Source organism: Henckelia pumila, chromosome 2 (assembly GCF_033568475.1).
Source record: "Henckelia pumila isolate YLH828 chromosome 2, ASM3356847v2, whole genome shotgun sequence".
Taxonomy (NCBI): domain Eukaryota; kingdom Viridiplantae; phylum Streptophyta; class Magnoliopsida; order Lamiales; family Gesneriaceae; genus Henckelia; species Henckelia pumila.
The window spans coordinates 101571577-101599056 of NC_133121.1; the positions used below are offsets into that span (position 1 = coordinate 101571577).

Sequence of the window (27480 nt, forward strand, 5' to 3'; positions counted from 1 at the left end):
AATTTACCATTTTCTTCGAAATGCATCAACCACAGAAGAAAATCTCAGCAATTCTTCAACGCGAATGAAACGATACTCGTCTAGCGTCGATTTCTCTGCAATGCCTCTGTGTGCAGGTAAAATGTGAAGGTCGGTGGAGGCGGTTGGCTGTACGATATAATGAATGTGGCGCTTTTGATTGCAGCGGAGGCCACCATGATCGAAGCTCGAGCTTCACATGAGGTTGAATTTTATTTTATTTTATTTTATTTAAAGGTTTTTTTTTTTTTTTTTTAACTACAGACGGTAAAGCAACCAAAATATCAAGTAAATTTATATAATTTTACTTAATTATGTACTGTATTATTGCACATAATACAAAGTAACGCATACGCATTGTGTTTGTAATATAATATATAAATATTATTTGTTGTGTGTATAACATTTATTTTTAAAGTGTTTGATTTTAATATGATATGATTTTTTTTTGTAATTTGACACTTTTATAAGGTTTTTTTTTCAATTTGAGGTTGTAGATACCAAGATATCAACTAAAGTGCTCTTACTTGATATATAGTATAGATAAACGTGTATTCGACTCGATTTTAAAAAAAAATATTGCATTTATTATGTCATCAAATTACAAACACATAATCATACAGACATAGACATAAAATATAAATCAAGACAATCATAAAAGACGTGTATGGTTTCAAGAATAACACACAAATTAACCATTAAAAATACTAATATTCTGAATCAGTGTACTCCTCCAACAAATGGTTACTAAGAGCATTCCGAAGTGCATAGTAAGCCGACATATCTTTTAAAGACTACAGTTAGGTAATAAAAGTTTTTAAAAAAATATGAATGGACCAAAAAATATAAAAAAATAATAAATAAAAAAAATCAAACGGACCATTGTGCAATTTTCGAGCATGACATTTTCATAATTTATGACATCTTCTAATTTGGTACTCTGTAGCTACATTTATCCTCCATGTTTGGAGGCCTTTGAGAACTTTTCAAAATGGAGAGTGCAAACGTAAATTGGTTGGAGCATGTTCCATGATCTATTCTAGAGAAATTATCCACTATAGATGATGATTGGAGATGTCATGAGAGTTGAAATCGGAACCTGAAAATAAAGAGTAGTTGTGATACATGTTTCTAACATTTAATTTCACGATTTCATTCGGTGATGAATCAAAAAAATTCATACGTTCATGTATTTCACGTGACTTAAAACTTTAGGAAAATTTTATATTATTTTTGCATCTCTATGGAATAGGGTCTCGTAAAAATATCTTTCACATTTTAAATGAACATCCTAAAATGTCTCTGTTTTTATTGATTAAATTTTTTAAGAAAACCAATACAAGAAGGGTAAAACAAATTAATGTTCCATTTCCACTCTTTTTTTTTCAACCTCCATCCCATATTTATCTCTACGATTATAACATTTGGTTTTACTTTTTCACCCACAAATTATTTATTTATCAGCTTCAAATTATTTTTTTTATCTCATAAAAAACATAAAACAACACATGTTATTTTATCTTTTTTCATTCAAAAATTTCCTTCAATGGTTGTATTTTAGGTGGTTTCCACACCTAGCGTGTTTTGTGTGTGTTTTTTGCTGGTAAGCAGTAATATATAAAATAATCAAAAATAATAATAACAAAGTTCAATTGCTGAACTTTTTCAATCACTATCTTCAAAAAGTGCACACACAGTTGAGTCGAGGTGTTATGAACTTATGATGATGATGAACTCTGTTTGGTCATAAAGTGTCCGACCTATCCTACTTAGTTTTAAACAGCAAGTGTACTCATTGGCTATGAAATATGCCGAAAATGTGCAAAATTGTTATAATTTTTTGGGTAAACTTGAATGATATCTTGATAGTTTGTATAAAACGTAGATGCTCGGTCCAGCTCGGATGATGTAAGTACTGTATTTATTTTACTTAAATTTGGATTTCTCTAACGAATGTTGTTCTCGTAGCTTCAAATAGTATTCGTGTTTGACACATGCATGCCCTCACCAAATCTTTGAGAACGGTTTTGTTCTACATTTCGGTAGAAGAACTTTTTGTGACACTTTTTGGGTGATGCGTCAGGTGTCGTTGCTAACCAAACACTTCGAACCAATGTTTTCGGAATTGGAGCGATGATCAACCGATATATCTTAAAAACGGTACAATCAATCGGACCAGAAAATCGATTATATAATATAATGTAATGAATAATATATTTTAATTTTAAAAAAACCTCAAAGATGTATATAAATAAACAAAAATGTATATTTACCAAAGTTTAAAAACCGAATAACTATACAAATATATTTAAAATATCAATTAGGTATCGTTTGGTAGGTATGATGAGATAAATAATACATAGATAAGTAATATAATGCATTAAAAAATAAATAAGAAATTATAGTTAAAATAGTATTGGATTTGATTAATTGATTATAGTATATTTGATTTGATTGATTAAATTTAATATTAAAATGATAAATTACTATTTTGTCCTTTTAACAATAAATAAAATATAAAATAATATTATTTATAAGGGGTAATATGATAATTTAAATTCAATGATTTGATTGATGTAAGATAAATTATTAATGATTTGATTGATGTAAAATTAATATTTAATAGATGGATAAATAATATGACGATAAAAACGCGTGATTGGATCAGATAAGTTATGCATAAATTAATAATAATGTCTACCAAACGGTGCCTTATAGTTATACATTTTTAAAAAATTTAAAAATTAATCAAATAAACTATAGTATTGTTGCAATAATATTTTAAACTAAATATATATTCCAAATAATCATATATATATATAATACATATTAAATTTAAGGTTTCAAAAAGTAAAAATTATTTGTTCAAAAAACAAAAAATAAAAACCGACTGAATCAGTTATCTGATTCTTGACCAGTTCTACCGCTAACTTGGTTTTTGAGCATGTGCTAGATTGGACCTGTGTTCAATTTTTGGTTGAACCGACTGATCCAGTTTTAAAACACAAGTTCAAACAATAACTTATTCACAAAACTCTGTGTAAAAACTAGTACTTTACATTTATCATTTCATGGAAAACTCTTTTTGTCCGCTTAGCTTCACCCCTTTTCTTACAAGTAAACAATTGAATAGAAACTGATGTAACAAAAAAATTGATATTACCCAATTACAGAAAATTTGGGTAACTTGTAGAGATCTGGATAGCCGGATTAATACTCGAACTGCTTCAAAGATCGAATTTCGTGGGTTGTTACCTGCATCACAAAGCAAAGTAAGTGGCACCGAGGGTTGTCCGGCAAAAACACTCCGACGCTCAAGTCAATATTTGCCCAATAAAAGTTCCAGGGAACTAGATCATGTGACTATAGAGAGCGTACCTTAAGAATGAGAGAATTTGAGCTATTTATAGAGAGTGAGAGAGTTTCATGAGTTTGAGCCTTTTATTGGCTTTTAAAAATTTATGAGTCTTGATAAAGTGTCCAAAAAAATAACTAAATAATATGGGACCCAAATGGATTGAGTCACTGGGTTTGAGTCTGAGAGAAAGCCAAATTGAGTAATAACCCGTCAGAAACTTTTGAATATTTACCGATTAATTACATTTATGAGAAACTCTACGCTATACCGGATGCTCTTTACTCAGTGGATCATGGTAATTGGTTCGATGTATGATGACTTATATATATATATATATATATATATATATATATATATATAGTTTTGTTATGTTGCCCACTTCCATGCCCACCTATGAGGTGACACTCATCCATTGGATGAACCATTTGTATATGATTCATCTCATCCATTGGATGATTGAAACCTCATAGGTGGGCATGAAGGTGGGCACCGGAGGTGGTCAGCATAGCAAAACTATATGTATATATATATATATATATATAAATATATATATATATATATATATATATATATATATATTGAGTGTCACCTCATGGTGGGCACATTAAGTGTATATATACAATTTTGCTATCCTGCCCACTCACCGTGCCCACTTAATGTGCCCACCATGAGGTGACACTCAATATATATATATATATATATATATATATATATATGCAGGAAAACTTGGGCGCCTGCTTATTGGCGCCCAACTGTGTATATTTTTTTTTAAATGTCACGTGGGCTGGCATTTTTTTATCTCCTAAAAGGCTTCTTCTCAGATCCCCAAACATCGCGATTCCATTTTCTCCTCGAGCTTCTTCAACAAATGGAATCCCCGATGACGCTCATCTCCGTCGTGGAACGACCACATCTCCGCTGTCGCTAAGGTTCTTCTTCCTCTAAGATAGGCGATTATATCGCAAGCCCTTTTTTTCTCTTCTCGCGTTTACAAAGTTTGCGATTTTCAGAACCCTCCAAGCTCCAACGCCCAACATTTCTCCCTTATGCCGCTCAATCACGCCGTGGAACAAGCGCAGATCAGCCGCCGCGCATCTCACATCTGAAAATCGGGTATTTGGTTTTAAGATTAGTTCATATTTCTGTTGTGTGGGGCTCTTTTGAGGGTTTCTTCTACTCATTCGATTGCGGTAGATGGTAAGGGGAAAATGTGCGTTCTGACTTGTTTGTAATGTCATTTCAATTGTGTATAGCTAATGGCGTACATTTCTTGTATTGAGTACTTCATTTTTTCTTTTTCTTTTTTTTTTTTGAAAAAACATTGCTCATCTTCGTTCTGCATTAGTGTTGTTTAAAAATTTCTAGGTGTGTTTGATTTGTTTGAATGCGATTCTGGAACATCCCTTTTGATGTTGTTTCCTCTTGAAATCAAGAGATTTTATTTCGAATTGTTTTCATTATGCGTTCCCTTCTGAGTAACATAAGCAATTTAATTCAGTTTCCTTATTTTCTTTGTTGTTGGGTATGGTAGAAGTGAATTTGGAAGCACTAAGAATTAGCAAAGATAATTATAAATATTATTCTAAGTTGTTTCCTAGTTTGAATTTTACTATATAACTTGTTATGTTGGCAAAATTGATGCATTTCCGAAAATTTTATGGCATTGTATGATTGAATTGTTCCCCTGTTCTACTATCTATTAATTAATCTGAGAGATGGTCTATCAGAAGGGAACGAAGAATGAAAACAATTCGAAATAAAATCTCTTGATTTCAAGAGGAAACAACATCAAAAGGGATGTTCCAGAATCGCATTCAAACAAATCAAACACACGCAGAAATTTTTAAACAACACTAATGCAGAACGAAGATGAGCAATGTTTTAAAAAAAAAAGAAAAAGGAAAAATGAAGTTCTCAGTGCAAGAAATGTAAAGCCGTTAGCTATACACAATTGAAATGACATTACAAACAAGTCAGAATGGACATTTCCCCCTTACCATCTACCGCAATTGAATGAGTAGAAGAAACCCTCAAAGGAGCCCCACACAACAGAAATATGAACTAATCTTAAAACCAAATACCCGATTTTCAGATGTGAGATGCGCGGCGGCTGATCTGCGCTTGTTCCACGGCGCGATTGGGCGGCATAAGGGATAAATGTTGGGCGTTGGAGGGTTCTGAAAATCGCAAAATTTGTAAACGTGAGAAGAGAAAAAAAGGCTTGCGATATAATCGCCTATCTTAGAGGAAGAAGAACCTTAGCGACGGCGGAGATGTGGCCGTTCCACGGCGGAGATGAGCGCCATCGGGGATTCCATTTGTTGAAGAAGCTCGAGGAGAAAATGGAATCGCGATGTTTGGGGATCTGAGAAGAAGCCTTTTAGGAGATAAAAAAAGGTCAGCCCACTTGACATTTTAAAAAAAAAATAATACACAATTGGGCGCCACATGGGAAGGCTCCCAAGTTTCCCTGCACAAGGGGTGCAGTGGAACGTAACTATATATATATATATATATATATATATATATATATATATACACACACACACACACACATAAATATGCGAGTTATCACACACCAAATAAATGATTAAAGTAATACTCATATGATATGTTGAACTATATCTCACTAGATATAACACATCCGGTGGATCATAAAATTTCACTACATTCACGTGCGTGTGTGTGTTTTTTTTTTTAAAAAAAAATAAAAATTTTGGAACAGACACTTGTTAGGGGTGGGCATCGGTCGGCTTGGTTCGGTTTTACTCTATTACGGTTCGGTTTTTTTGGTTTGCTTTTCAAAATCTTTGGTCCGAAACCGAACCATTTTGTTACGGTTCGGTTCGTTTTTTTTGTGATACGGTCCCATTTTTTGGTTGGTTTTATACGATTTATGTAATGAATTAAATTTATTTTGCACGACTGCAAATATTAGTTTAGGGACAAAGAAAATTATGCATTGTTTAAAATAATTTTGGATTTAAAAATAAAATAAAAGCCAAAATATAAAAAGGTTAATACTAAAAATCTTTTAAGAACTAAAATGATATCTCACTTGATGCATGTAATACATAATAGAGAACTAATAACAATAAAACATAAATTATTCCATTAGAATTAACAATATGAACTTCAATTAAAACAATAAAACCACTATTAAGTTCCATAAAAATCATATTTAATTAAAATAGGCTTACATCTTGTAAGAAAAAAAACATAGAAGTGATAAAAAAAGGCTCATTTGTAAGGCCCAATGGTCAATATCCATAATTTTTTCAAAATCAAAATTCGGCCGGTTCGATTCTTTCGAGGCATAAAACCGAAAACTAAACCGAAAAATTGATTTTCATATATTTTAAAACCGAAACCGACCGAAAAATCGAACCAAATAAACCGAATTTTTTGGTTCGGCTGGTTTTTTCGTTTTTAATCAAATTATACCCACCCCTAACACTTGTGGTGTTTTACAGTTCCCAAATTAGAAACCCAAACTTCACAAGTGACCCATGGATTTAACTTTGAAATTCCTATGCACGTTGTTTTTAATCAATGTAGGATTCTATCGGGACCAACATGATTTTCACACATGATTTTTGTCATTTTATATTATAAAAACATATTTAATCCTCTTAAGTTGGAGATGACAGTCTGTTTTTTTTATTCAAACATGACATGATGTGTTTATACAGTTGTTACAATTGAATAATCATCTATAAACGATAAAATTTTAATTTTCAAATCAAAATATTACCATATATTTTAATTAAAATAAAATACATACATATTTTTTTTTAAATTTAATAATATTAATTAATAATAATTTAATTACTTTGAATGCATTCCACTCCCAAAAGTTAGTTATTTGGAAAGAATCCCACTTTCAAAAATCAAAATTAGGGAGCGACCACCAGACCACCGCTCTTTCCCCAAATTTAAAACCCTAAAATCGGCCTTCAATTTCCCTCTCCCTCTTTCCTTTCCTTGCAACACTCTTTTCCTCTCTATTTCCTGCACTCCGCGTGCTTCAATAATCAAATGGCAACATCAGGCGAAGGCGAAGCCACAGCCGCCGCCACTTCCGGTGCCGGGGGTAAGTTTCGTAAAATTACTTTTCGTAGAGGGCACCGCCCAACTACGCCTTACGATCGGCCCCCCGCCCCTGTGCGAGGAATTGATAGTCATAACAAAGGTAGAAACGATAGTGGTAGCCTGTTCGCGAAGCTTGTGGTGGACCCTGCATCCAAGCTTATAAACTACGGTGCCCACCGCTTCTTAGCCTCAGTTTTTCGCAAGCGCCTCCCTCCGACGCCTCCGCAGCCTACAGGTTCTATGTCGATTGTGTGTTTGTTTAGCCGATGTTTATGTTTTCCTTTGTTTAGCTTGTTTCACTAGCCGAGGTTTGGTTTGTTGGGAATTGTTTGGTTTGGGGGGCTTTTGTTGTGTGTTTTCATCAGCGTCTTATGCAATTACCAAGTGTATTTGACTTATGAATGCCTGTATAGTTTTTTTTGTTAAAGAACATGCCATTGGAACGCACACACACACACACACACACATACACACACACACTCTCTCTCTCTCTCTCTCTCTCTCTCTCTCTCTCTCTCTCTCTCTCTCTCTCTCTCTCTTTATTCTTCTCATTGCCAGTTTAACACACGCATTTTCCATGGAGGTTGCCTTTGATCGGTGTATAATGGCATATTTTTTTTAGGTATCCTAAAGATTTATTCTTGTTGATTAATATAGTTTTTTAGTTCCTTCTTTTTTTTTTTTGTGTAATATTTGAAAGAGGAATCCAGTCTTAGTTTAAGTTGCCATATTACTCTGTTTCAGAGGAAAAAGAATTTGTATACCTTTTTCTGTGTTGTTTGTGGTCATTTAATGGTAGTATGGCAATTTCCATGAGGTTTGGGTCTTTACTCCAATCTCTTTAATGTGTTACATGATATACAGCCACTGTTAATATTTTATATTAATAGACACATAAATTGTATGACATTAAGGTATAAAAATCATAAATATAAAGTTGGCCTTCAAATCAAAAGTTTTTGAACTTCAAAAATAGATCACCGATTTGGTAATTTGCTATTGCCATCTGTTCAACATGATGCAGGATGCACTTGACTGATTTAATTTATTTTGTTATGTAAACAGAGGTAAATGGTGACTTGATCGCTGAGCCTCATGAGGTAGTTTCTAATGTAAGTTTTAAGTATTTTTATTTTAAGCTTTATTTTTTATGGCATCTTGTTTGTATTTTTCTGATTTGCATATTTGATGTGTACTTTAAACAATTAAACCATCTCTTTTAATTATATATTGGAGATTTTTGTCATATCGCTATCTTTTCCTTCACGTGAACGAATTTTCTAGGTTACTACTAATATATATTTATATGACGAGATGATAAATTTTGTAAAGACAGAGAATATGAATATAAAGAACAGTGTGTCTCTCAGGCCTCAGCTCCCCATCACTGTTTTTTTTAAGGGCCACCACTGATAGTTTTAAATATACCTTTTTGCTATTATAGGTTTATAGGATAAGTTCTGCTAGACAGGATGAGTATTAGGAAATTTTTGTTATTTATTTCTTTCGATGGAGTTTCTGCGCATTGCTGTGCTGACTAGATGACAATTATGGAAAATGTGAAGGGATTCTATGTCAGGGTCAGGAATTTATTGTAGAATAGTAAGACAGTTAATTATCCAGTTATACAAAATTCACGTGTCCAAAGCATCTAAGTTTACATTTCACGGAAATTGGCATTGAAATATCTGAAGCATCTAGTGCTTGGTGGCTTCTGACTTCCAATGATCCAGGTCTTCGACATATATTGTTCAGGGTATCTAGACCTACAAAGCTACATTTAAACATATGCATTTGATTCCATGCTAAAATGCAGCATAATTTAGTAGGAGAAGTAGTTCCTATTGCGCTCAACTATTATTAATACGTTCAAATGCACATGTATAATTGAATGTCAGTTGTCACCAGCAACTAACTATTTTCCAAGTACTTATTTAGTCCAATCTATTCTACATATGATGATTGTTTTCTTGGTATTTAAATCTGATGTTGGCTATAATAAATTTTGTCCGATTATTGAAGGATCAAAGTGGTGCACAAAAGCCTGAAGGCGGTGAATTCACCCAGCCTTTAAATAGTTCAAGTGGCAGTGGGATCTCTGAACTCGAGCAACTGCTGAACCAGAAGACCTTCAGCAGGTAAAGTTTTAATTTCTTCTCATTTATGAACATATATTTCTGTTCCATACGATTAAGGAATATTTACTTGCTAGTTCAAACTATTTGAAGCTGCATTCTAGGCTGTGAAAGTTGTTCATGGTGAAATGTGTACTGATTGCCGCAAGATTGCATTTGCATATGTTACTTTTTTCTCGCACCAGTTATTTATGTAAACACTTCTGTTTCTAGCAGTTTTCTTTATCTTATGCATTCCTTCATTTCTCCATTTTTTTTTTCTAAAAAATCCCAAACTTCTTCTATCGGTTGCAGATGCCGTGTCTGCTATACTGGCTAGTTTTGCTAGTTGTTTATTATTTTTGCAACATGACATTTTTTTTTGCGTATGTGGGATGGGGTTGTAATTTCTCAAATTTCCTAGTTTAGCTGAATTTTGCCTTGAAATTCAACAGTTATCGTATTACCGTGATCCCCTAACTTGGAAACTGTTGGTATATTAAAGTGAAATGGCAATCGTTGATGTTGCTTGTCATAATATATATGTCTGCAGTGTAGCTTAAATGTTCAATTTTCATAGTGGAGGAATCAGTCGATAGAATCGTCTTTGTTTGTGAATTGAATATTTAAATTTATATTATTTCAGGTGGGATCACCCTATGATTCAATTTTCTTCTGATATAGTATACTATAAAAGTGTTTAAGTCATCCTCCCTATTTAGTTTGAACTGTTTGAAGTTTTGCAAAATATCTTGGTGTATGACTTTGTTTTCGCAGGTCTGAGGTTGACCATTTGATAGAACTATTGCAATCAAGGGCTGTAGAATCTTCTATCAGATCCGAAGGTCAAAGAACCGAGAAGGTGGTATTAGATTCTGGAAGGCATCCGATTGCCAGTCGTCCATTGGAAGAAAACATAAATAAGGGAGATAGATCTCAAGGAGTTATGTCAACTCCGATTATTAATTCTAGAGTAAGATTAAGATGGACACTTCACTATTCATATTCTTATTTGGGCAAAGACGCACAGTGCACGATATCTTATATCTATGTTTTTTATCGATGAAGTTTGTAGCTTCTATCAATTATCTTCATGTTTTCAAGGTAGAAAAGTTTTATGATATGAATCCCTCTAGGTCATTGATGATGATCTGCCTTCTCCTGCTGAACTAGCCAAAGCTTACATGGGAAGTAGACCTTCCAAATTATCACCGTCAATGTTAGGAACGCGAAGTTTATCAGGTGGGTACTATACATGATTGGTTTGTAATGTTCAATTTTTTTTTTACCAAATCACTGAACATCTGATTGATGATGTTATCTCCTACTTGTTTTGGTGTTTCAGAGAATGGTTTTGTAACGCCGGAGTCTCGAGGAAGACTGGCTATTTACAGCATGGCCCGCACCCCATATTCTAGAAATCATCCACATTCTATCCAAAAGGTTCATATATTTTACTATTGTTATCTGCAAAAGTAGTATTTTGTTTTCTGGAGTTCATTTTCCCCGTGTTATGGTCATTTCAGGGAATTCGATTAACTAATATTGGTAATGCTGGGTCATCAGTGTCATCATATAATTCGCTAGTGGAGCAGAATGAAAAATTTGAGTCTAAACCCTTGGTATGCATGGACGTGTAATTATGTGAATTCGGGAGTTAAGACTGTTTGAGTTTAGTATTTATATTTATAAAGTTATCAATATTGTATATCAGGCCTTAAAGCGGAAGAATTCAGTATTAGATGATGATCTTGGATCTGTTGGTCTAATTCGGAGAATCAGACAGAAACCTAACCTATTAGCTTCTAAAACTTCTGTTACTGCCAGTGGAATGGAAAGCGGTTCTGGTTCTGTGCTTGTTTCTTCAAAACAGAAGCTACCTTTAATTGTTAAACGTAGTGTCTCACACACTGTTGGGGAGAATCAGGATGACAGCAACCCAAGTGCAAGTTATACTCATATTCCTTCCAGATCCAGTGAGGTGGCTGCTAGAATTTTGCAGCATCTTGAAAAGATGACTCCAAAGGAAAAGTCACCTGATTCCAAGTTAATTAAGTTGCGGGATAAATCTCCTCTTAGATTGACATCCAGTATGCTTGGCGGACAAGCTGTAAAGATCAAGGAGGATGTTGTGTCTCCGCAGTTGCTTCTGAATATTCAAGATGGACAAAAAATGGAGGATGCGTCCACTGCAGTGAAGAATGATGTTGTGGACTCCTTGAAAGCTCCTGGGCCTGATAGCGAAACTGCTCATTCTATTGTTAAAAAAGGGATTCCTCAACCTCCTCTTGAGGAGAGAGCTTTTAGGATGAATGCACAAGAGGTAGGTGTTTCTTTGACTTATGCATTAATTATTCTACTTCGTTTGGTTCATTCGATTTTGTATCATTTGAAGCAATCAGAGATGTTTATTTCACAGTTCAAATTAAGTGTACAATTTCTTTCTGATGCATATCCTGCCGTTCAGCATATTCATCCGCCTTAGTTAAAATCTGTCATGTTCCCCCTTCCGACAGCTTAAATCATAATTAAGTTTCATTCTCTTTTACATTCATTAAATCGAAATTATGATTCTTTATTTTATGGTTTTTTTAATGATTCAGGATGATCGTGCCAATTTTTATGAGATTGCATCTGGACGATTGGCTGAAGGAAAAATACCAAATGACATTCCTTTTGTTGACAATGATGCCTTAGTTACCAAAGAACCCATGCTTCTGAAAGCAAATAATCAGCCAAAAGCTGTAATTCCTTCAGGTCATAATTCAAACAAAACAACCAAAAGTGGCACTTTTGGTGGGCACATGATTGGACTAGGAAATGGTGGCACCATTTTTCCTCCTCTAAGTGCAGCAATCCAATCTGAAGTTAATCCTCATTCAGGTGATTTGTTTGGAAAACTAAAGGGAACCAAGGATTTGCCTCCCTCGTCTCAATTCAGCTCTAGGACTATTGATAAATTTTCCCCTTTGCCTTCTGGATCAAGCAACGGAATTACAGTCCTGAAATCAGAAAACTCCAGCAGGTTAGTCGGTGAAAGCAATATATTATCTTTTCTTCCTGTGCCCATGTCAGGCACTTTTTATAACTTGGAATTTGGATGTGCCCTGCTTATATATGTCTATTTTTATTTGCTTTTTTCCTTGACTTTTGAAATTACAATTATCGGGCTGAGAGTGGCTCAAATGATCTATAAGCATTCGTCGAGTTTTCCAACTTCAGTTTGAGATCTTTATCTCGTTTGTGTCCATTTTTGGGCATGACACTGGATGCGCTGTAGGAGAAGTAAGCCAACCTTGCTTGAAGCTTTGAATTAGCATCGCCTGGCTCTTATTTACTGGTAACCGTATTGAGGTATCATTCTATTGAATGATGATGCCATTCTCAACTTGGCACATAAACTGCAATACCCGTTTTGGTAAAGTGGTTAACTTTTAGGGCTATGGGGACTGATGCCGCGTTATAGACAACCTGGTTGGTACAGTATGGTTCTTTTAATTAGAAACTAGCGATCGAGGCACATGCGATGCATGTGTAACATAATAAATAAAAACTACGTAAATAGAAAAACTGACGAAAATAAGGAATAAAAAATATATGGAGTGGAAAGAAGTTGATAAATGTTTCATATAACTTTTAAATTGGAGATGAATATATGACAGTGGAGAGAATGTAATTTTGAATTCGACCCATTTGTCCTGTAACATTATAAATGAATGATGTTTCTATAGGCTGGATGTGTACTTTTGACGGTGGTGTCACATTGCTGGACAAAATCAGATAGTATAGGTGCCTCAAGTTTTATATATACTTTAGATATTTGAGCTAAAACTAGGATAAAGCGGCCTTTATTGTCCAGTTTAGCATTAGTACATGTCATATTATCATTGTTTTAATCTTGGTGACTGCATGTGCAGCTTGGTTAATGTTCTTCCTTCTGCAACTGGCTCGCAGTTGGTAATTCCGAAGTCGGATCAAAGTGGTCTTCTGCATCCACTGAAGGCTGGAGATGCAAATGGAAAATCTTCCACTGCATTGAATGGACCACTTGTTTTAAGTTCCCCTGCAATATCATTGGCTGCAATTTCGTCTTGTGATACCAATCAAATATCCACAGCTAGCTATGGTGTATTTAACCCTTCAACCAGCATTGCAAGCTTTGGCTCTAATGGGAATGGCACTAGTACTTCAGCCGCTATCAGTGGCAGTCTTTTTGGGTCAAATGTGTCACCTTCAGTTTTTGGTGAACCTGTGGCCACATTTGGTGCGTTTGTAGATCCAACCACTACAGTTTCAGCAGCATTAACTGACAATGATTCAGCATTAGTTGATTTGAAAACCAAAGCTGAGAAAGAACCAAATTTCGTCTCCTCAAGTGGAAAGCATTCTGCTTATGCCTCATTCACTGCTGCCAACTCTGGAAGTGGCGCTTCGGGACTTGATACTTCTGCCAGTTATTCAAGTGCGAATGATCTTCACCGTTCTCCTTTTGCTGGTGCCAATAAATTTTTGGTGTCTGGTGTTGAAACTGTCTCACAAAGCACATCAACACAATCTGTTTCATCTGTATTTCTACCATCCTCAAATATGAATTGCAGCATTTCTTTTGGCACTTCCTCATCCAATTCTCAGTTTGCTCAGCACCAAACTCTTGGCTTTAATTCTTCACCCTTTTCATCAGATTCCATTGCTGTTGCTTCCATTAGTGAGCCAGCAAAGAGTTTATTCGGATCAGCTGGGAGTTCTGTTATGACTTCAGTCCCTAACACTGCTAGCTCTTTCAGCAGTGGCGCTTCTGGGATATTTAAGTTTGATGCCAGCTCTTTGGTTCCCTCTTCATTCCCCAACACTGCTAGCTCTTTCAGCAGTGGTGCTTCTGATATATTTAAGCATGGTGCTAGTAACTTCTTAAGCTCCAATACCACCCCTTCTAATGTATTTGGTTCTACTTCTCCATTTATGGGATTTTCATTTGGGGCATCTTCAGCTACCTTCGCTCCTACAAGTGCTAATCCCGCAGTTTTTAATTCAACCACCAGTTCATCCAGTCCCTTTTTTCAATTTGGCGCTGCTTCTCCAGCCATGATTTCACCCACACCGTCTCCAAATATCACACAACCAATGTTTGGGAACGGACCTTGTAGTTCTGCAGTTTCTCCTGGAAATGGTGACCAAATGAATACAGACGATAGCATGGCTGAGGATCCGGTGCAGTATTCTGCCCCTTCTATTCCTGTATTTGGTCAACCAGCTGTCTCTCCATCTCCCTCAGGCTTCGTGTTTGGATCAACAGTTGCACCGCCAGCAAATCCCTTCGCGTTTGGCGGACAACAAAATCAAGTTACTCCACAGAACCCATCTCCATTTCAGGGATCTGGTGGCAGTTTCTCATTGGGCAGTGGTGGTGGTGACAAGTCAACACGAAAGTTTATAAAAGCAAATAGAAATAAGAACAGGAAGAAGTGAACACATCCATGGTATTTTTCAGAAAGGTTGCTACTTGCCACTAACAAATGAATATCCAAGCGAAGATATTAGCTGCTGGAGCTCAATGTGATCTTCTAGATCTTAATCTTGTTCTTGGAACAAAGGTACCATCCTTGTCGCAGTTTATTTTTTTTGCAAGTAGTGAAGTTTTGGAGGGACAAAGGTGTTGATGAAGAGCGAAGGTATCAGTCAGAGGGGAAGGCTTCAAATGTGAAGCCGGCGGCGTTGTGTGCTCGACGATGCTTTTATGTATTAATAATTAATTGCTACCGTGTGTAACATAAAAGGACACTTGCTAAGTGTTGATAAATAACACTTCTTGATTTTAGAGTAGCATTCTCTATTTTTGGTCATCTTTTGTTGGTTGTTGAGGTTTCACCGACTGCGTTGTTGCTATGCTTGTACGAAGTAAAATGCGGATCGGGAAGAAATAAACAACCAAGTTATTTAATCGAATCAGAAATTCTTGTGAAATAAATTATAGTTGACAGCGTGGTCAAATAGCTTTAAAAAAACAAAAATGCCGAATAACCTTCAATATTCATTGTTTTCGAATATAAATGGCAAATCAAAAGATACGTAAAATACCCCTGCACTTTCATATTAGTCATATAATTTTTAAGTAATTAAAAGTCATACGTAGTTATTACCAGCAAAAAAAAAAACTATATTCACAGAAAGTCACATAAAATGTAGTGAGTAACGTGATGATGATCGACAAACTAACTATACATTTAATAAGAAGAGGCATAGTTATAACCGCAGCGAGGTGTTCATAAGGAGTTGGGCAAGTACGATGGCCCCTCATGCTCGCCAAAAATGAAAAATAACATAAAATAAAATAAACAACCAAACAAGCCATCCCATTAAATTAAAGTCGCAAGCTCTCATATCCCTACCACTCTTCCACACGTCAATGAATGCAATGTTTGTTTCTAAAATAAGTACAAATTCGATTTGTATCAAACTTACACGAGGTTTAAGAAACAAATCTTATGCAACCTTGCTATTGCCAAGTGCATCCTCTTTTTCTTTCCAGAGACCCACTAAAAATGAATCAATGATAATCTACAAAACAATAACGGATTTATGCTTATGAAGCATCCATGAATGAGAGAAACATATTCAACGCGTAAGTAAATGGCTTACCTGGTTTAAATGAGCTGCAACACATGGAAGAACCAGCAAGCCAGATTCACCAAGAGAACCACCTAGCTGCTCAACAACCGCTACCATGACAGGCAATGTTTTCTACAATACACAGCACATAACGATGCATAGCCGTTCTAGTTAACATAATTACACAAAAGTCTATTATGAATCGACAAATCGTAAAGTTGAATGTAAATACTCTGCTTTGGCCATAGATTGTTAAAATGCCAAGGACGAAATATCTTTCGCATCAAAATATTAAGCACGAGGTAGTACGTCACCTGACTCGCAACTAGGAGAAGAGCACTGGCATTTTCTTTCTTCGCAAAACTTGATTTACCGTTAGAAACAAGTGAAAATGCTTGTATCACCAACGCGTTAAAAACAAATAGAATTCCATGTAGAAGCCTGCATGCATTAGGAAATTCTATTAGCTGATGCAGCTAGTTCAAAGCTGGCTGACGCAAGATAAGCCAATAAAACAAATTCTAAGGTCACAAAATGTGAAGTGCTCTAACACGACCTGGGAGAGGTCCAAATTGTAGAAAAATTATACCAAATTACTAGTATGTTAATAGGATTCAAAGAAAAATAAAAACAGCTGAAGAAGAAACATACACTCCAAGCACAACAGCAACAAGAAAAATTTCTGGTTTCACCACTAAAAGTAACGATCTTGACTTGCTGACTTGCATCCAAGGAACCTACACAAGAAAAAAATCAAACATGGGACCATTTTCCAAGCAGAAGTATATAAATTTTTTTTTTTTGATCAGAAACAAAAGTCATGTTATTAATAGGTAAAAAAGTTAAAAGTTACATACAAATGTGGACCAGAGGTCCACGAGTTAGTCTAGGGGTCTAAAATGAAGATTATGCTAATTCAAAACCAAACTCCAATCCCTATACAAATCTGAAATCGCAAAAGCTTGGAAATCATTTAAACTATGTAACCACACTGCTACTCTCAGTTTGATCTTATCCCAAATCTCTTCAATCGAGTCTTCTACGTCTTCGAAGATTCTTCGATTTCTTTCTAGCCATACGTTCCAACAAACACAATGTATTGTAATTTCCCATAGAGTTTTCCCTCTTTTGCCCAATGAACATCAAATCTGCTGCGTACAAATCCTTCGTTGTCTTTGGAGTCACCCACAACAAAACTATTGATCCTCCTTGAGGACTGATTAGCATTGTATATAGTTGATTAGGTTGGAACATAACATCTTTTCCACAACTCTTCTAAAGCCTGTTCATGAAAGAGTATAGTCTGGGTAAATATTTATTAATATTCTTGCCTCTTGGGGAGTTGATTTCTTTCTGTACAACCAATAACACAAGGTTGGTGCTCAAGGAGTAAGAACTGACGATTCCATATATGACTAAAGTCATTAACTCCATGAAGCGATTAACATTCAAATTCTTATATATTTCTCGTCTAATTTGAAGCATACAATACTCTAAGCATAAGTTTGAGGGATGCCGGAAAATATATTATTTTAATTAAGTTATAAGAAATAGTATTCTTTTTCTATTAAGATTTTCTGATTTAATGACAGAAAAAGGCATGTGAATTGTGAACATGATCATAAACTTCAAGTTAATGCCAATATCCCATGCATCCTAAAAGTTTAATGATTTTTAGGTCAGCCAGAGGAGGGTAGGAAAAAGGGGCGACAATCCTGCTCCTCCCTCTTAGGACTTTTTCAGACGTGGGCTCCCCTTGACAGGGCCAACACCTCAACCTCCCCAACTCCTAGCCTCTTTATCACAAAGCAGCCAACAAACAAACCTCTTGATAATTCTTTTACTAACAAATGATCAGACAAAAACAATAGATACTGATTAATCAGATGTTGACTCTTACCAAGCCCAAGAGGGTTGCACTAATCATTGCCAAAATCTGGCGATTTCTATCAGCAAAATCTGCCACTCCTGCAACAAATTTGTAATCCAATAACAAGTACATTAAGATGTTGTAACAACTGTCCAAAGCAACGGACTTTTATTCAACTTGCACCTCTTGATTGCATTGAAAGTTATAAGAGCAAGTTATCAGGTAGATCCAAATAATAAATTGGAAGAAATGGTTACGAGACTAGACTCGATGAACATTTAGTTCACGGTTCAGGTTTTAAGGAGTACTAACAGGGTCAGATAGCAACATTTTTCAGATTGCACATTCATCATTGCATAAAAGGCTACATTCTGTGTCCGAAAAAAAAAGGAAGGCTACATTCAAAACTTTTTCTATTTGATAGGTTAACTGCACAGAAACTCAAAGCCGTTCTTCAGAAAAGCAAAATAACACAGGAGGAATACCAGTCAATTAATCAGATTTGGGTTAATAAGTTCATGGAAGCTGAACACATCTGAGTTTATAATAAGGTAATATATATGAATAGCTTACCACATTTGTTAGTATGAAATTGAGAGTGGAAAGGAGATGGCTGAAGAATATCCAAACATATTTTTAGGTCAAGACAGAAGACCCATCAACCAAGTATACACAAGAACGCCCAAGGTTCATAAAAGAGAAGAGGAGAGTTAGTTACGAGAGTCACATGGGAAGGGGGCGTGAGGAATAAAAACATGTGGTGGGGGTGGGGGAGAGGGCATCCAGAAAGTAGATTCATTTTTTAGCAAGTTTGTATTGGGGAGTTTTCTCTCAGTGACAGAGTTAAGGGCAGGGGACAGAGTTCACTTCGTTCTTGTATATAGTTTTTCTGATCTTTAAGTTGTAATTTCGGGTCATATCCATCAATAAAAATTTAATTCAGTCATTTCTCTTTCTGTTTGTTGTTTTACTTTGACAAATATATTGTGGTCGCATCAGAAATCATGTCGTTGTAATTTATTACAGTCAATAACAAAATTTTATAGCTGTTAATATAGAGTATTTATCATTATTGTTAAGAAAGGTACTGCTTGGGGGGTCTGTCTATGCTAGCACATGGGCACTGCCCATGTGCTGCATCCAACGGCCCAATTTTTTTTTGCATTTGAGATGTTCGCGTGAACATCTCAAATGCAAAAAAAATTTGGGCCGTTGGATCCCCATTCGGGTACTACCCGAATGGGGTAGCATAGACAAGACCCCCAAGCACCCGAATGGGGTAGCATAGACAAGACCCTGCTTGGGATGAAGCTGAAAAAATCTGCACTCACTAACTTAATACATCAAATCGAGCAAACATTCCTTATATAAAAACACCAGAGTATTGACATAAATATGTGTTTTAAAGGAACCAACATAGATAAAATATAATGAGAAATTAAGGGAATGGGGCCATTCGATCATAACATTAATTGAAGACAGGTACTGGTATCTTACCTTTGGAGAAATCTCGAGTAATCTGTTGATTAAGAGAGAGATAAATAAGCGGATTCCAAAACAAATTTCTAAAGCCACATCATATTCGTATAATAATCCTTACGAGCAAAAAAAAGATGCAATGTAATTGAGCTGACTAAAAAGGCACAAAAATGGCAATTCTGTACATGTGTCCTTCACTAAGAAAGTCAACGTTGGATGTGCTTAAGTGAAACCTCAATTCAATTGGTTCATGGCATTTAACATACAAGAAATACTGAAATAAAAATAAAGAAAGAAAAAAGAACGAAAATGTTAAGGAACCTAGGGTAAATATCTACCAACACTCTTATTCACTAGCCACTTTTAACTACTCCTTGGACACTATCCACTCTCTAGAAGCAGTGGGAAAGAAATTTCTAGAAGCAGCACAGATTTTCTTCCATTTCCTCTTCCTCTCACTGTTCTTTGTATGTGGCGGTCACCAAATTGCTACCACTGTCCTACAGCTGTGACTCTCAGTTATAAATCAGTTATATACCATTCTTTCCTTTCAGAATATTGATGTGAAACTTGATCAATGAATAAAGACACATATTTGAGTCATATGACCAGTAGAGATAATGCATGCCTATGTCATAATCCTCAACACACTAAGCCAAAAACAAAAACACGGTCCCAATCCCTTCAGTGAACATGAAGCGAGCACATGCATTGACGCGGTAATAGAAACTAGCATAAGAACAACGAAGTTACCACAGCATAAAATATTAGGTTGTTTATTGATTGTATTTGATCAACTGGAATTTCTGAGAATCTTGGAAAACCAAAATGAACAAAAAATGAGCAACAACAGCAAGTAAAGACTCCTGATTGCATGACTCCAGAGCAACGTAAGTTTCTGTCTTCTCAGTTATCTGAGGCTCCACGTGATTTTATAAAGAAATATCTTTCTAACCTTTGCTATGCCAGAGACATATTGTGTCCTACATTCAGCGTTTCACCTACTATTAAATTAAATAATCTATTAAATAGGAAAACAATAATAATGTAAAATATTGATATAATTTCAACAAATAAGAGACATTAACAAATTCCTAGCACGCGTAAAGAAAATAAAGTTTGACCTTTCCCAATATGACAGGAAGGAGAAGTGTAAGAAGCAGGCCTCTCAACAATTGCCCGGAGGATATTGATACTCCAACTCCAGAAGCTATGAATTTCGTGATGGAAAAAGGAATCTGACAAACAACAATAAATATCATTTCTCATAGTATACAAGTAATTATGACTGCATGCGTTAAAAAACAACTAATTTTAATTATTTAGAGATGACTAACAATTAAAATTCCTAATAAATTGGATATCAGAGTCATTGCAAGGGCAAGAGCAGAGTTCCCTCCAGCTAGCTGTGTTTCACCAAATCAAACCAGCAGTAAATCCAACAGCAACTTTCTTCAGGTCTGAGAAATTGTGGAGATTATTTTGGAAATTGATGGAATCATTTTACCCGAGTCAGTGCCACTCCACTAGATAATGTTGTGGGCATACAGGTAAATATGGCAATTCCTGCAGAAGCCATAAGCCCCCATAGGTCATTAAAGAGGGGGAACTCAACTTCTCTTTTTAAGAATATTAACGAAAAAACATCATTAAACTCAAAAAAGAAAAGCAAGGTCAGAATTATCTTTTCATTTCCATTTAATTGCTTCTTTATGTTCATTTTATAATCTTTTTAGTTGATATCACTGGAGATAATTTTGTATTTCTCGTTCATTCGTGCCCTTCACATAGGATAAGATCAAAGATCAATTATTCCCCCTTAGGCCGTCGCAAAAATCCAACTTAAAACACAAAAGAAGTGATTGCCTAGCAATTTCACAAACATTTAAAACATTTATAAAATCCACTATTAATGGAAAAGATGTAATGCAATCTACATCAAAAAGAATATAACACAAAGATTGAAAAGAAGCAACATTTGGAAAGAGGTTGCAACTGAAGTTCAACTGTCATAACAGATCAAACCCCAGAATATGTACAAACACTATTGGACAAAGAGGATTAAGACGATTCTGCTTGCATTAGTAAGAAATCACGATGATGCGATAATGATAAGTTCATCACATAGAAAGCATCTAATTAAGCATATCTCCAAAGCACAGGAAAAGGGTAATGCAATAATTTGAGTATACTGACTACTGCATAATGGACAACAATATTTGTTGCACGAGAAGATGGACAATAGAGTGATAGACATTTATTAGATCTAATTTCTATTCCCTTTTTTAAGAACAAAGAAATAGAGCTTGGAACAAGAAACACAAATTTCAAATAGGAAGAAAAATTAATCGAAATAAATTCATCTGTATCTGGAAACTAACAAGAGCAACTCATAATCTGAGGTTTGGTGCACACTTTAAATGATTTAAAATTGTATGGATCGATATGGAGCAGAAAAATAGTAGGTTTTAAAATATTATAATCCATCTTCTACGACATGGCATGCAACCTCCCTTAAACTTCTTGTACTTCCAAGAAGAGAAAGCAAGGTCTAATCGCCATTAGGAATTTCCCACTTTGATCCAAAAAACACTTGGCAACATCAAAGCAAGTCTAATTTTCAAACCTGTGACAAATTCCTGAGGTTGGAGCTTGAGCTGCAGGATGATCTTTGAAAATAGTGGACTGAGAAATAAAATGAACACCTGTATAAGGGTGCAAAGTTAGTCTCTCATCGGGTTTCTGCGTGCAACCTTGTATATGACAATGAAACTCAAAACAACATATTCACATAGAAGTAACTTTTTCAGAAGGTGCAGGTCTAGAAGAACACAAACTTTGAGGCTGTGAAAAGTCGAAGGGTTTTCAACCGCACAACATTATTTGTAGATGCACGAGAAAGGAATTTTCAAAATTATACAGTTAATCGCCAACTTTCCGGGAGAATGAATAAAGGGATAGTTTCAAGTACACACGGTCGGGGCCAAATCAAGAAGGCTTTGAAAAGGAAAGAAAGACGTGAATAAGAATTTAAGGTCATACCACCCCAAAGAGTCCAACTTGCCATGCTTCAACAGCAGCACTGATTTCAGCATTGTGCAGTGTTAATCCTATAAAACAGAAACGATAGAAACACCTAACCAACCAAGTAATAGCAAATAATTATAAAATAACATGAATACATGGCAAAGCCTCACCTGATATAAGATATATTCCGAAAGTGCTAACTTTAGATAAATAGTACGTATCAGCAAGACAACCAAGGCTTGGATTTGCAAACCCCAACACTACTCCAGAGACAAGTGCTGCATGAGATATATAATTCACATATTGTATAAGTCTAATATTTTATATTGGAACATGGATCTTGCAAACCAAAGTCAGCCCCTCGATGAACTAAAGCCAAATAAGTAAAAATAAAGGAAACCGAAACAATATCATTTTCATGCAAAAATAAATAAATAAAGATTGAATTTTGTTTTATGGATAAAACTCAATAATCAAGCATGAGCACAGCGAGGAGGAAGGCAGATGCTGATCCACCGCTCCCAAAAATCCACTAATTGCATTAAAAGAAATCGTTAAGACTGTTTTAGATTTTCCACACACACGAGAACACGAACTTTCTTCCCAAAATAGTTGCAAGAATGACGCGTTTAAGTTAAATCCTTTTTTTTTTCCTCCTCAGAAACATAGTGGTTTCAAACCCCCAAACAGGAAAAAAGGAAAAGAAAAGAAAAAAAATAAAAAAAAAGAACTAAAAGGTGAGATATGGTAATGACTAGCAGCACTAGCACAACGCATTTATGTGCATGTATGTACGGTTCTGAATAGGAGAATCAAAAGAAGACGATGAAATAATCCATCTTGCAGTATCTATCCACGTCCAGCGTACCTAACGGCAGAAAATTATCGGTAACAAACTTCGCCAGCGGTTTACTCCGATTCGAACTCGATACTTGCGGCAATCCGTGTTCTCCATTGCCGTCTCCCTGAATTTCCCACAGTTCCAATTCGTATGCTACGCTATATGTAAAATCGATCAAATTGAAATAGATGAAGAGCCGGAAAACCTGACGGCATTTTACTGCAGCTCCAATACTCGGTGTTCTTGTAACTGAAATGCGCTTCCAAGTAAGAGGCGTGGCGCTCGACTTGCGGCCGGAGATTTGGGAATGTGCAACCGGATGAAGACGATTCCGGTGGCGGGAAGTCGAAGTTCCGGCGACGGGAGGGCGGATGGTTAAGCATTGGATTGCCCCCGGCATCGTGGATGCCAAAAACGGGTGACACAAATTTTTTGGAGTATTTATTTAATTAAATAACTTTCGTTTAACCATTTTTTTTGTTTTGTTTTTTCATTTTCTTTGTATTTGAAAGTCATTTTGTAAATTTTTTTTGAAAAAAAGGTCATAAATCAAAAAATTTGATTGACAAGGTCATTTTTTAAATTCTCCCAAAAATGGAAAAAATTTTACATTACAAACTTATATATTTGAAATTGAAATAGAAAATAGTTTAAAAAAAAAAATTGAAATAGAAATTAACTTATATAATTAAGATCTCGTTCAATACCTCAAGAATGGACTTGTAGTTAAAAGCTACTTTGACACTTTGATTTTGAAAGAGAACTATAAACTGACTCAATGATTTAAGATGTTCTATAATCCACAATGTTGAGACGAAAGTTAATTTATCGATCATTTATTGTTAGGATAACTTGGTTTTGATATTTCATTTCATATTTCTTAGTTTTGTGCAAATTTTTTTCAACAATCGAGAGAGTTGAACGTCCATTAATTTATGAGACGATGACGATATCAATTTTTGTAATAAAAAAAACACGAAATGTTTAATTCAAAAATATTAATTATTATTATTATCTTTATAAATATAAATAAATATAAATATGAATCAAACGGACGAATCCAATTCTGGCCGATGGCTTGAAGAAATGGATTCTTGTTTTCCGGCTTGACTAACATCAATCAAATATGAAAAATTTTGGGAGATTTGTGCGACGAGCGATCCTCTCCGGCAGTAACAATGGCGTGTTGCTGCCTAAACCCTACGATTCGAAATTCTCAGATTGGGGATTTTACATATTTCGTCGCCTGCGCTCGTCTTCTTCTTCTAGCTCATCCGATTTCAAATCGTTCAACTCTTCTATGCATCCATGCCAGCGGAATTATTTCCAAGGTTTGATTCCTGATTCCAATTCTTCTGTTCTTGTTACAGTAATGTTTAATTTAATTCTTGAACAGGAAGTGAGCAAGACTTGGCCTTTTAGGCTAGGGGTGGTTGTTTTATAGATAAATACTTATCCATTTAGGGCAAGAAAGCATGATTTTAGGCTTACAATAGTGCAAACTATTTCTTCTGAGGATATAATATAAAGCTCAGTGTTATGAACTAGGCATTTATATTTTGGTTTTGTCTGTGTAAAAGTAGTACCAGTTTTGTTACCAGTTTTGTTAGTGATTGGTATGGTGTTGGTGGCGTGAGTTTGACGATTGTTTTGGACAGGGCAGAGGAGGAGTATGTTCATCCAAACACAAACAACACCTAATCCTTCGTCCCTCATGTTCTATCCTGGGAAGCCGGTTATGGAGGCTGGCAGTGCAGACTTTCCCAATCCACGCACGGCTATGAGTTCGCCTCTCGCAAAGACCATATTTGGAATTGACGGTGAGCTTATGGCCTCGGTACCACGCATGTTTCGGTTTACAATGCAAGTTTTTTTTCATGTCAAACTATTGATTTGTATAAGAGTATAAGTATTATCATTTCCTTGCTGACTTTTTTAAGGTGGATAATTTTGGTAACAAGTAATGACCTAAATTTCCATGCATATAGGAATCACCAGGGTCTTCTTTGGATCAGATTTCGTGACAGTGACCAAATCAGAGGACAATTCATGGGATTTTCTTAAACCACAAATCTTTGCAGCTATCATGGATTTCTATTCCTCCGGGCAGCCGTTGATCCTTGATTCCAATACTGCAGCTTCCATGGACACGGCTATCCACGAAGACGATTCAGAGACGGTTGCTATGATCAAAGAATTATTGGAGACCCGTATCCGTCCAGCAGTACAAGATGATGGTGGGGATATCGAATATGTCGGGTTTGATACAGACACAGGAATAGTTAAGCTAAGAATGCAAGGAGCTTGCAGTGGATGTCCCAGCTCATCTGTTACACTCAAATCTGGCATTGAGAATATGCTCATGCACTACGTGCCTGAAGTCAAAGGTGTGGAACAGGAACTCGATGCCGAAGAAGAAGATGCAACGTTAACTGGAGCATTGCACGAATAGTTTGCATTCTCGTACATCTGCAGGTTTAAGTAGCTTCCCATGTACCCTTTTCTCTGTTTTTCTTCTGTTCTATATTTATCACGGATGCTATTATAATGTTTGGCATGCTTTTTCCTGGTAGCATGTTGAGGAAATAATTCTGGTTTTGATCTTACTTTGAAAGTAACATAGGAAGCATATGTTCATGTTGAATATGGATGGAAGACGCTGCTAGACATGTCACTTTCATAAGTTAAATCCAGTTTGTTGATTTCTTATTTTGTTTCTTATGTATTTTAATTTATTTCCATCTAAAACTTTCTTCCAAATGGCTCAGACAAGTAAATGAAGTTTTAGTATTTATCTGTTTGGCGTGTCTTTTTTTAGTGGTCGTAAATACTATCTAAGATTCCAGGGCTACAGTAGGGGTCCTAAATTGAAATTCTGTGTCCAATTTCGGTTTTAATTTTTGGGGGAAATTGCAAATTTTACCACTAACTTGCTTGTTTTATATTTTAATTATGTTGTTGGTCAGTTTATGGTTTAATGATTTAATCTATGGATTTGTCCTTTTTTCTATTTATGCCATTTTATAGGCGTGCTATCGTAGTACCGGAAAATACTGACATGACAATGAATATTATGATATGCATGTATAAGGTCAGTGCTTGGATAAAAAAAATGAATAAATTGAAATAAAAAAAATGTTAGTTAATGGGCTAAAATTGTGAATCCATGGATAAAAAATCTGCTGAGCTATATGATTTCGAAATTGTTTCCAAAATTTCATGTAGTGGTACAGTGACCGACTTTTTAAGCATTTAATATTAAAATGTAGTTAGGAAAAGTTTGCATGCGCACTTTAGAGAGCTAAAATACATCTACGAGTCATAGTCAATTAGTCATAGACATCGAAATGCAATGCGAATTTTAAATTCTATAAAAATCTATATATAACTGTTATATAATATATACTCTATACTATTATTTCACTGCACGCATCGTGCGTGTTTGTACGGTCCGGTTTTTTTAACGAAAAAATAAAAAAAAATTGTAAATTTTAAAAATATATATATATATATAGCGTTTTCGTAAATAAATAGTTACAAAAAGTAATAGATATATTAATTTTACACGATGAGTGATATTTACAAAAAATATGTTTTTAAAAAAACGATTAAATTTATGGATCAAGAAGAAGTACGAAAAAAATAATCAAAAGTGATTAATATTTGAAAATAAAAGTAAACAGCTGTAAATTTTTTAAGTTAGAGTTTGGTAAACAAGTTATAATCTAATGTTTTTATTAAATATCAAAATACTCTTACTAGACCTTTCAAAAAAAAAAAATCTGAGACCAATTTGGTATTAGGTTCGATTTTCGCGGATTGCGGGTAGTTTTTTTAATTTATTTAGGTAGATTTAAATAGTTTTTTTGTCCGAAATAAGCAAGTCTCAGGTCAATGATCAAGTCTCGTCGATTGTGTAGACAGTTTCATTACATTGTTGTAATTGATTACTTGTACTCTAAAAAAAACTCTTAGTAAATAACATATTTAACTCCTCAAAATTCTCGGGACAAGTGTGTCTAAAAAAATATTCATATATTTACTTTTGTAGGACCAAAATCAACGGATCTGTCGA

The 27480-nt window shown here is 35.1% G+C and overlaps 3 protein-coding genes across 6 annotated transcripts; 2 read left to right on the forward strand and 1 right to left on the reverse strand.

The window, feature by feature from the left end:
• Nucleotides 1–7258: 7258 nt before the first annotated feature.
• LOC140881137 (uncharacterized) lies at nucleotides 7259–15439 on the forward strand. 2 transcript variants are annotated; one of them, XM_073286200.1, is made up of 10 exons: nucleotides 7259–7703; nucleotides 8534–8568; nucleotides 9491–9606; nucleotides 10360–10555; nucleotides 10719–10824; nucleotides 10928–11025; nucleotides 11109–11204; nucleotides 11297–11905; nucleotides 12186–12607; nucleotides 13500–15439. In XM_073286200.1, exons 1-10 carry the CDS (start codon nucleotides 7415–7417, stop codon nucleotides 15046–15048), a joined length of 3516 nt encoding a protein of 1171 aa, XP_073142301.1. In that variant the 5' UTR covers nucleotides 7259–7414; the 3' UTR covers nucleotides 15049–15439. The 2 variants fall into 2 exon arrangements, with proteins under 2 accessions (XP_073142301.1, XP_073142300.1); XM_073286199.1 differs by having other exon boundaries at nucleotides 8534–8580; nucleotides 13500–15438.
• A 450-nt stretch (nucleotides 15440–15889) lies between these two features.
• Nucleotides 15890–23817, reverse strand: LOC140882152 (probable sodium/metabolite cotransporter BASS4, chloroplastic). 2 transcript variants are annotated; one of them, XM_073287950.1, is made up of 14 exons: nucleotides 23611–23817; nucleotides 23433–23529; nucleotides 22735–22842; nucleotides 22580–22647; nucleotides 22164–22242; nucleotides 21045–21103; nucleotides 20875–20943; nucleotides 20662–20775; nucleotides 19556–19577; nucleotides 18089–18156; nucleotides 16840–16925; nucleotides 16503–16629; nucleotides 16219–16320; nucleotides 15890–16137 (listed from the first exon to the last, which is right to left on the reverse strand). In XM_073287950.1, the coding sequence occupies exons 1-14, from the start codon at nucleotides 23803–23805 to the stop codon at nucleotides 16063–16065; spliced, it is 1269 nt and encodes a 422-aa protein (XP_073144051.1). In that variant the 5' UTR covers nucleotides 23806–23817; the 3' UTR covers nucleotides 15890–16062. The 2 variants fall into 2 exon arrangements, with proteins under 2 accessions (XP_073144051.1, XP_073144050.1); XM_073287949.1 differs by having other exon boundaries at nucleotides 23433–23817.
• Nucleotides 23818–24433: 616 nt separating this feature from the next.
• On the forward strand, nucleotides 24434–26162 carry LOC140883744 (nifU-like protein 4, mitochondrial). 2 transcript variants are annotated; one of them, XM_073290326.1, is made up of 3 exons: nucleotides 24434–24736; nucleotides 25064–25225; nucleotides 25394–26159. In XM_073290326.1, exons 1-3 carry the CDS (start codon nucleotides 24532–24534, stop codon nucleotides 25855–25857), a joined length of 831 nt encoding a protein of 276 aa, XP_073146427.1. In that variant the 5' UTR covers nucleotides 24434–24531; the 3' UTR covers nucleotides 25858–26159. The 2 variants fall into 2 exon arrangements, with proteins under 2 accessions (XP_073146427.1, XP_073146428.1); XM_073290327.1 differs by having other exon boundaries at nucleotides 24443–24736; nucleotides 25069–25225; nucleotides 25394–26162.
• Nucleotides 26163–27480: the final 1318 nt, after the last annotated feature.

Excerpts from the sequence above, each read along its gene's own strand:
- LOC140881137 (XM_073286199.1), top strand. The coding sequence starts at position 7,415 with ATGGCAACATCAGGCGAAGGCGAAGCCACAGCCGCCGCCACTTCCGGT. Across the intron at positions 10,556-10,718 it reads CTCCGATTATTAATTCTAGA|GTCATTGATGATGATCTGCC; the intron begins GTAAGATTAAGA and ends GAATCCCTCTAG. Across the intron at positions 11,026-11,108 it reads ATCCACATTCTATCCAAAAG|GGAATTCGATTAACTAATAT; the intron begins GTTCATATATTT and ends TGGTCATTTCAG.
- LOC140882152 (XM_073287949.1), bottom strand. The coding sequence starts at position 23,805 with ATGCCGGGGGCAATCCAATGCTTAACCATCCGCCCTCCCGTCGCCGGA. Across the intron at positions 21,104-22,163 it reads ACCTCAGGAATTTGTCACAG|GAATTGCCATATTTACCTGT; the intron begins GTTTGAAAATTA and ends TGGCTTCTGCAG. Across the intron at positions 16,926-18,088 it reads GTGCAACCCTCTTGGGCTTG|GTTCCTTGGATGCAAGTCAG; the intron begins GTAAGAGTCAAC and ends TTTCTTGTGTAG.
- LOC140883744 (XM_073290326.1), top strand. The coding sequence starts at position 24,532 with ATGAAAAATTTTGGGAGATTTGTGCGACGAGCGATCCTCTCCGGCAGT. Across the intron at positions 24,737-25,063 it reads CCAGCGGAATTATTTCCAAG|GGCAGAGGAGGAGTATGTTC; the intron begins GTTTGATTCCTG and ends TGTTTTGGACAG. Across the intron at positions 25,226-25,393 it reads GACCATATTTGGAATTGACG|GAATCACCAGGGTCTTCTTT; the intron begins GTGAGCTTATGG and ends CCATGCATATAG.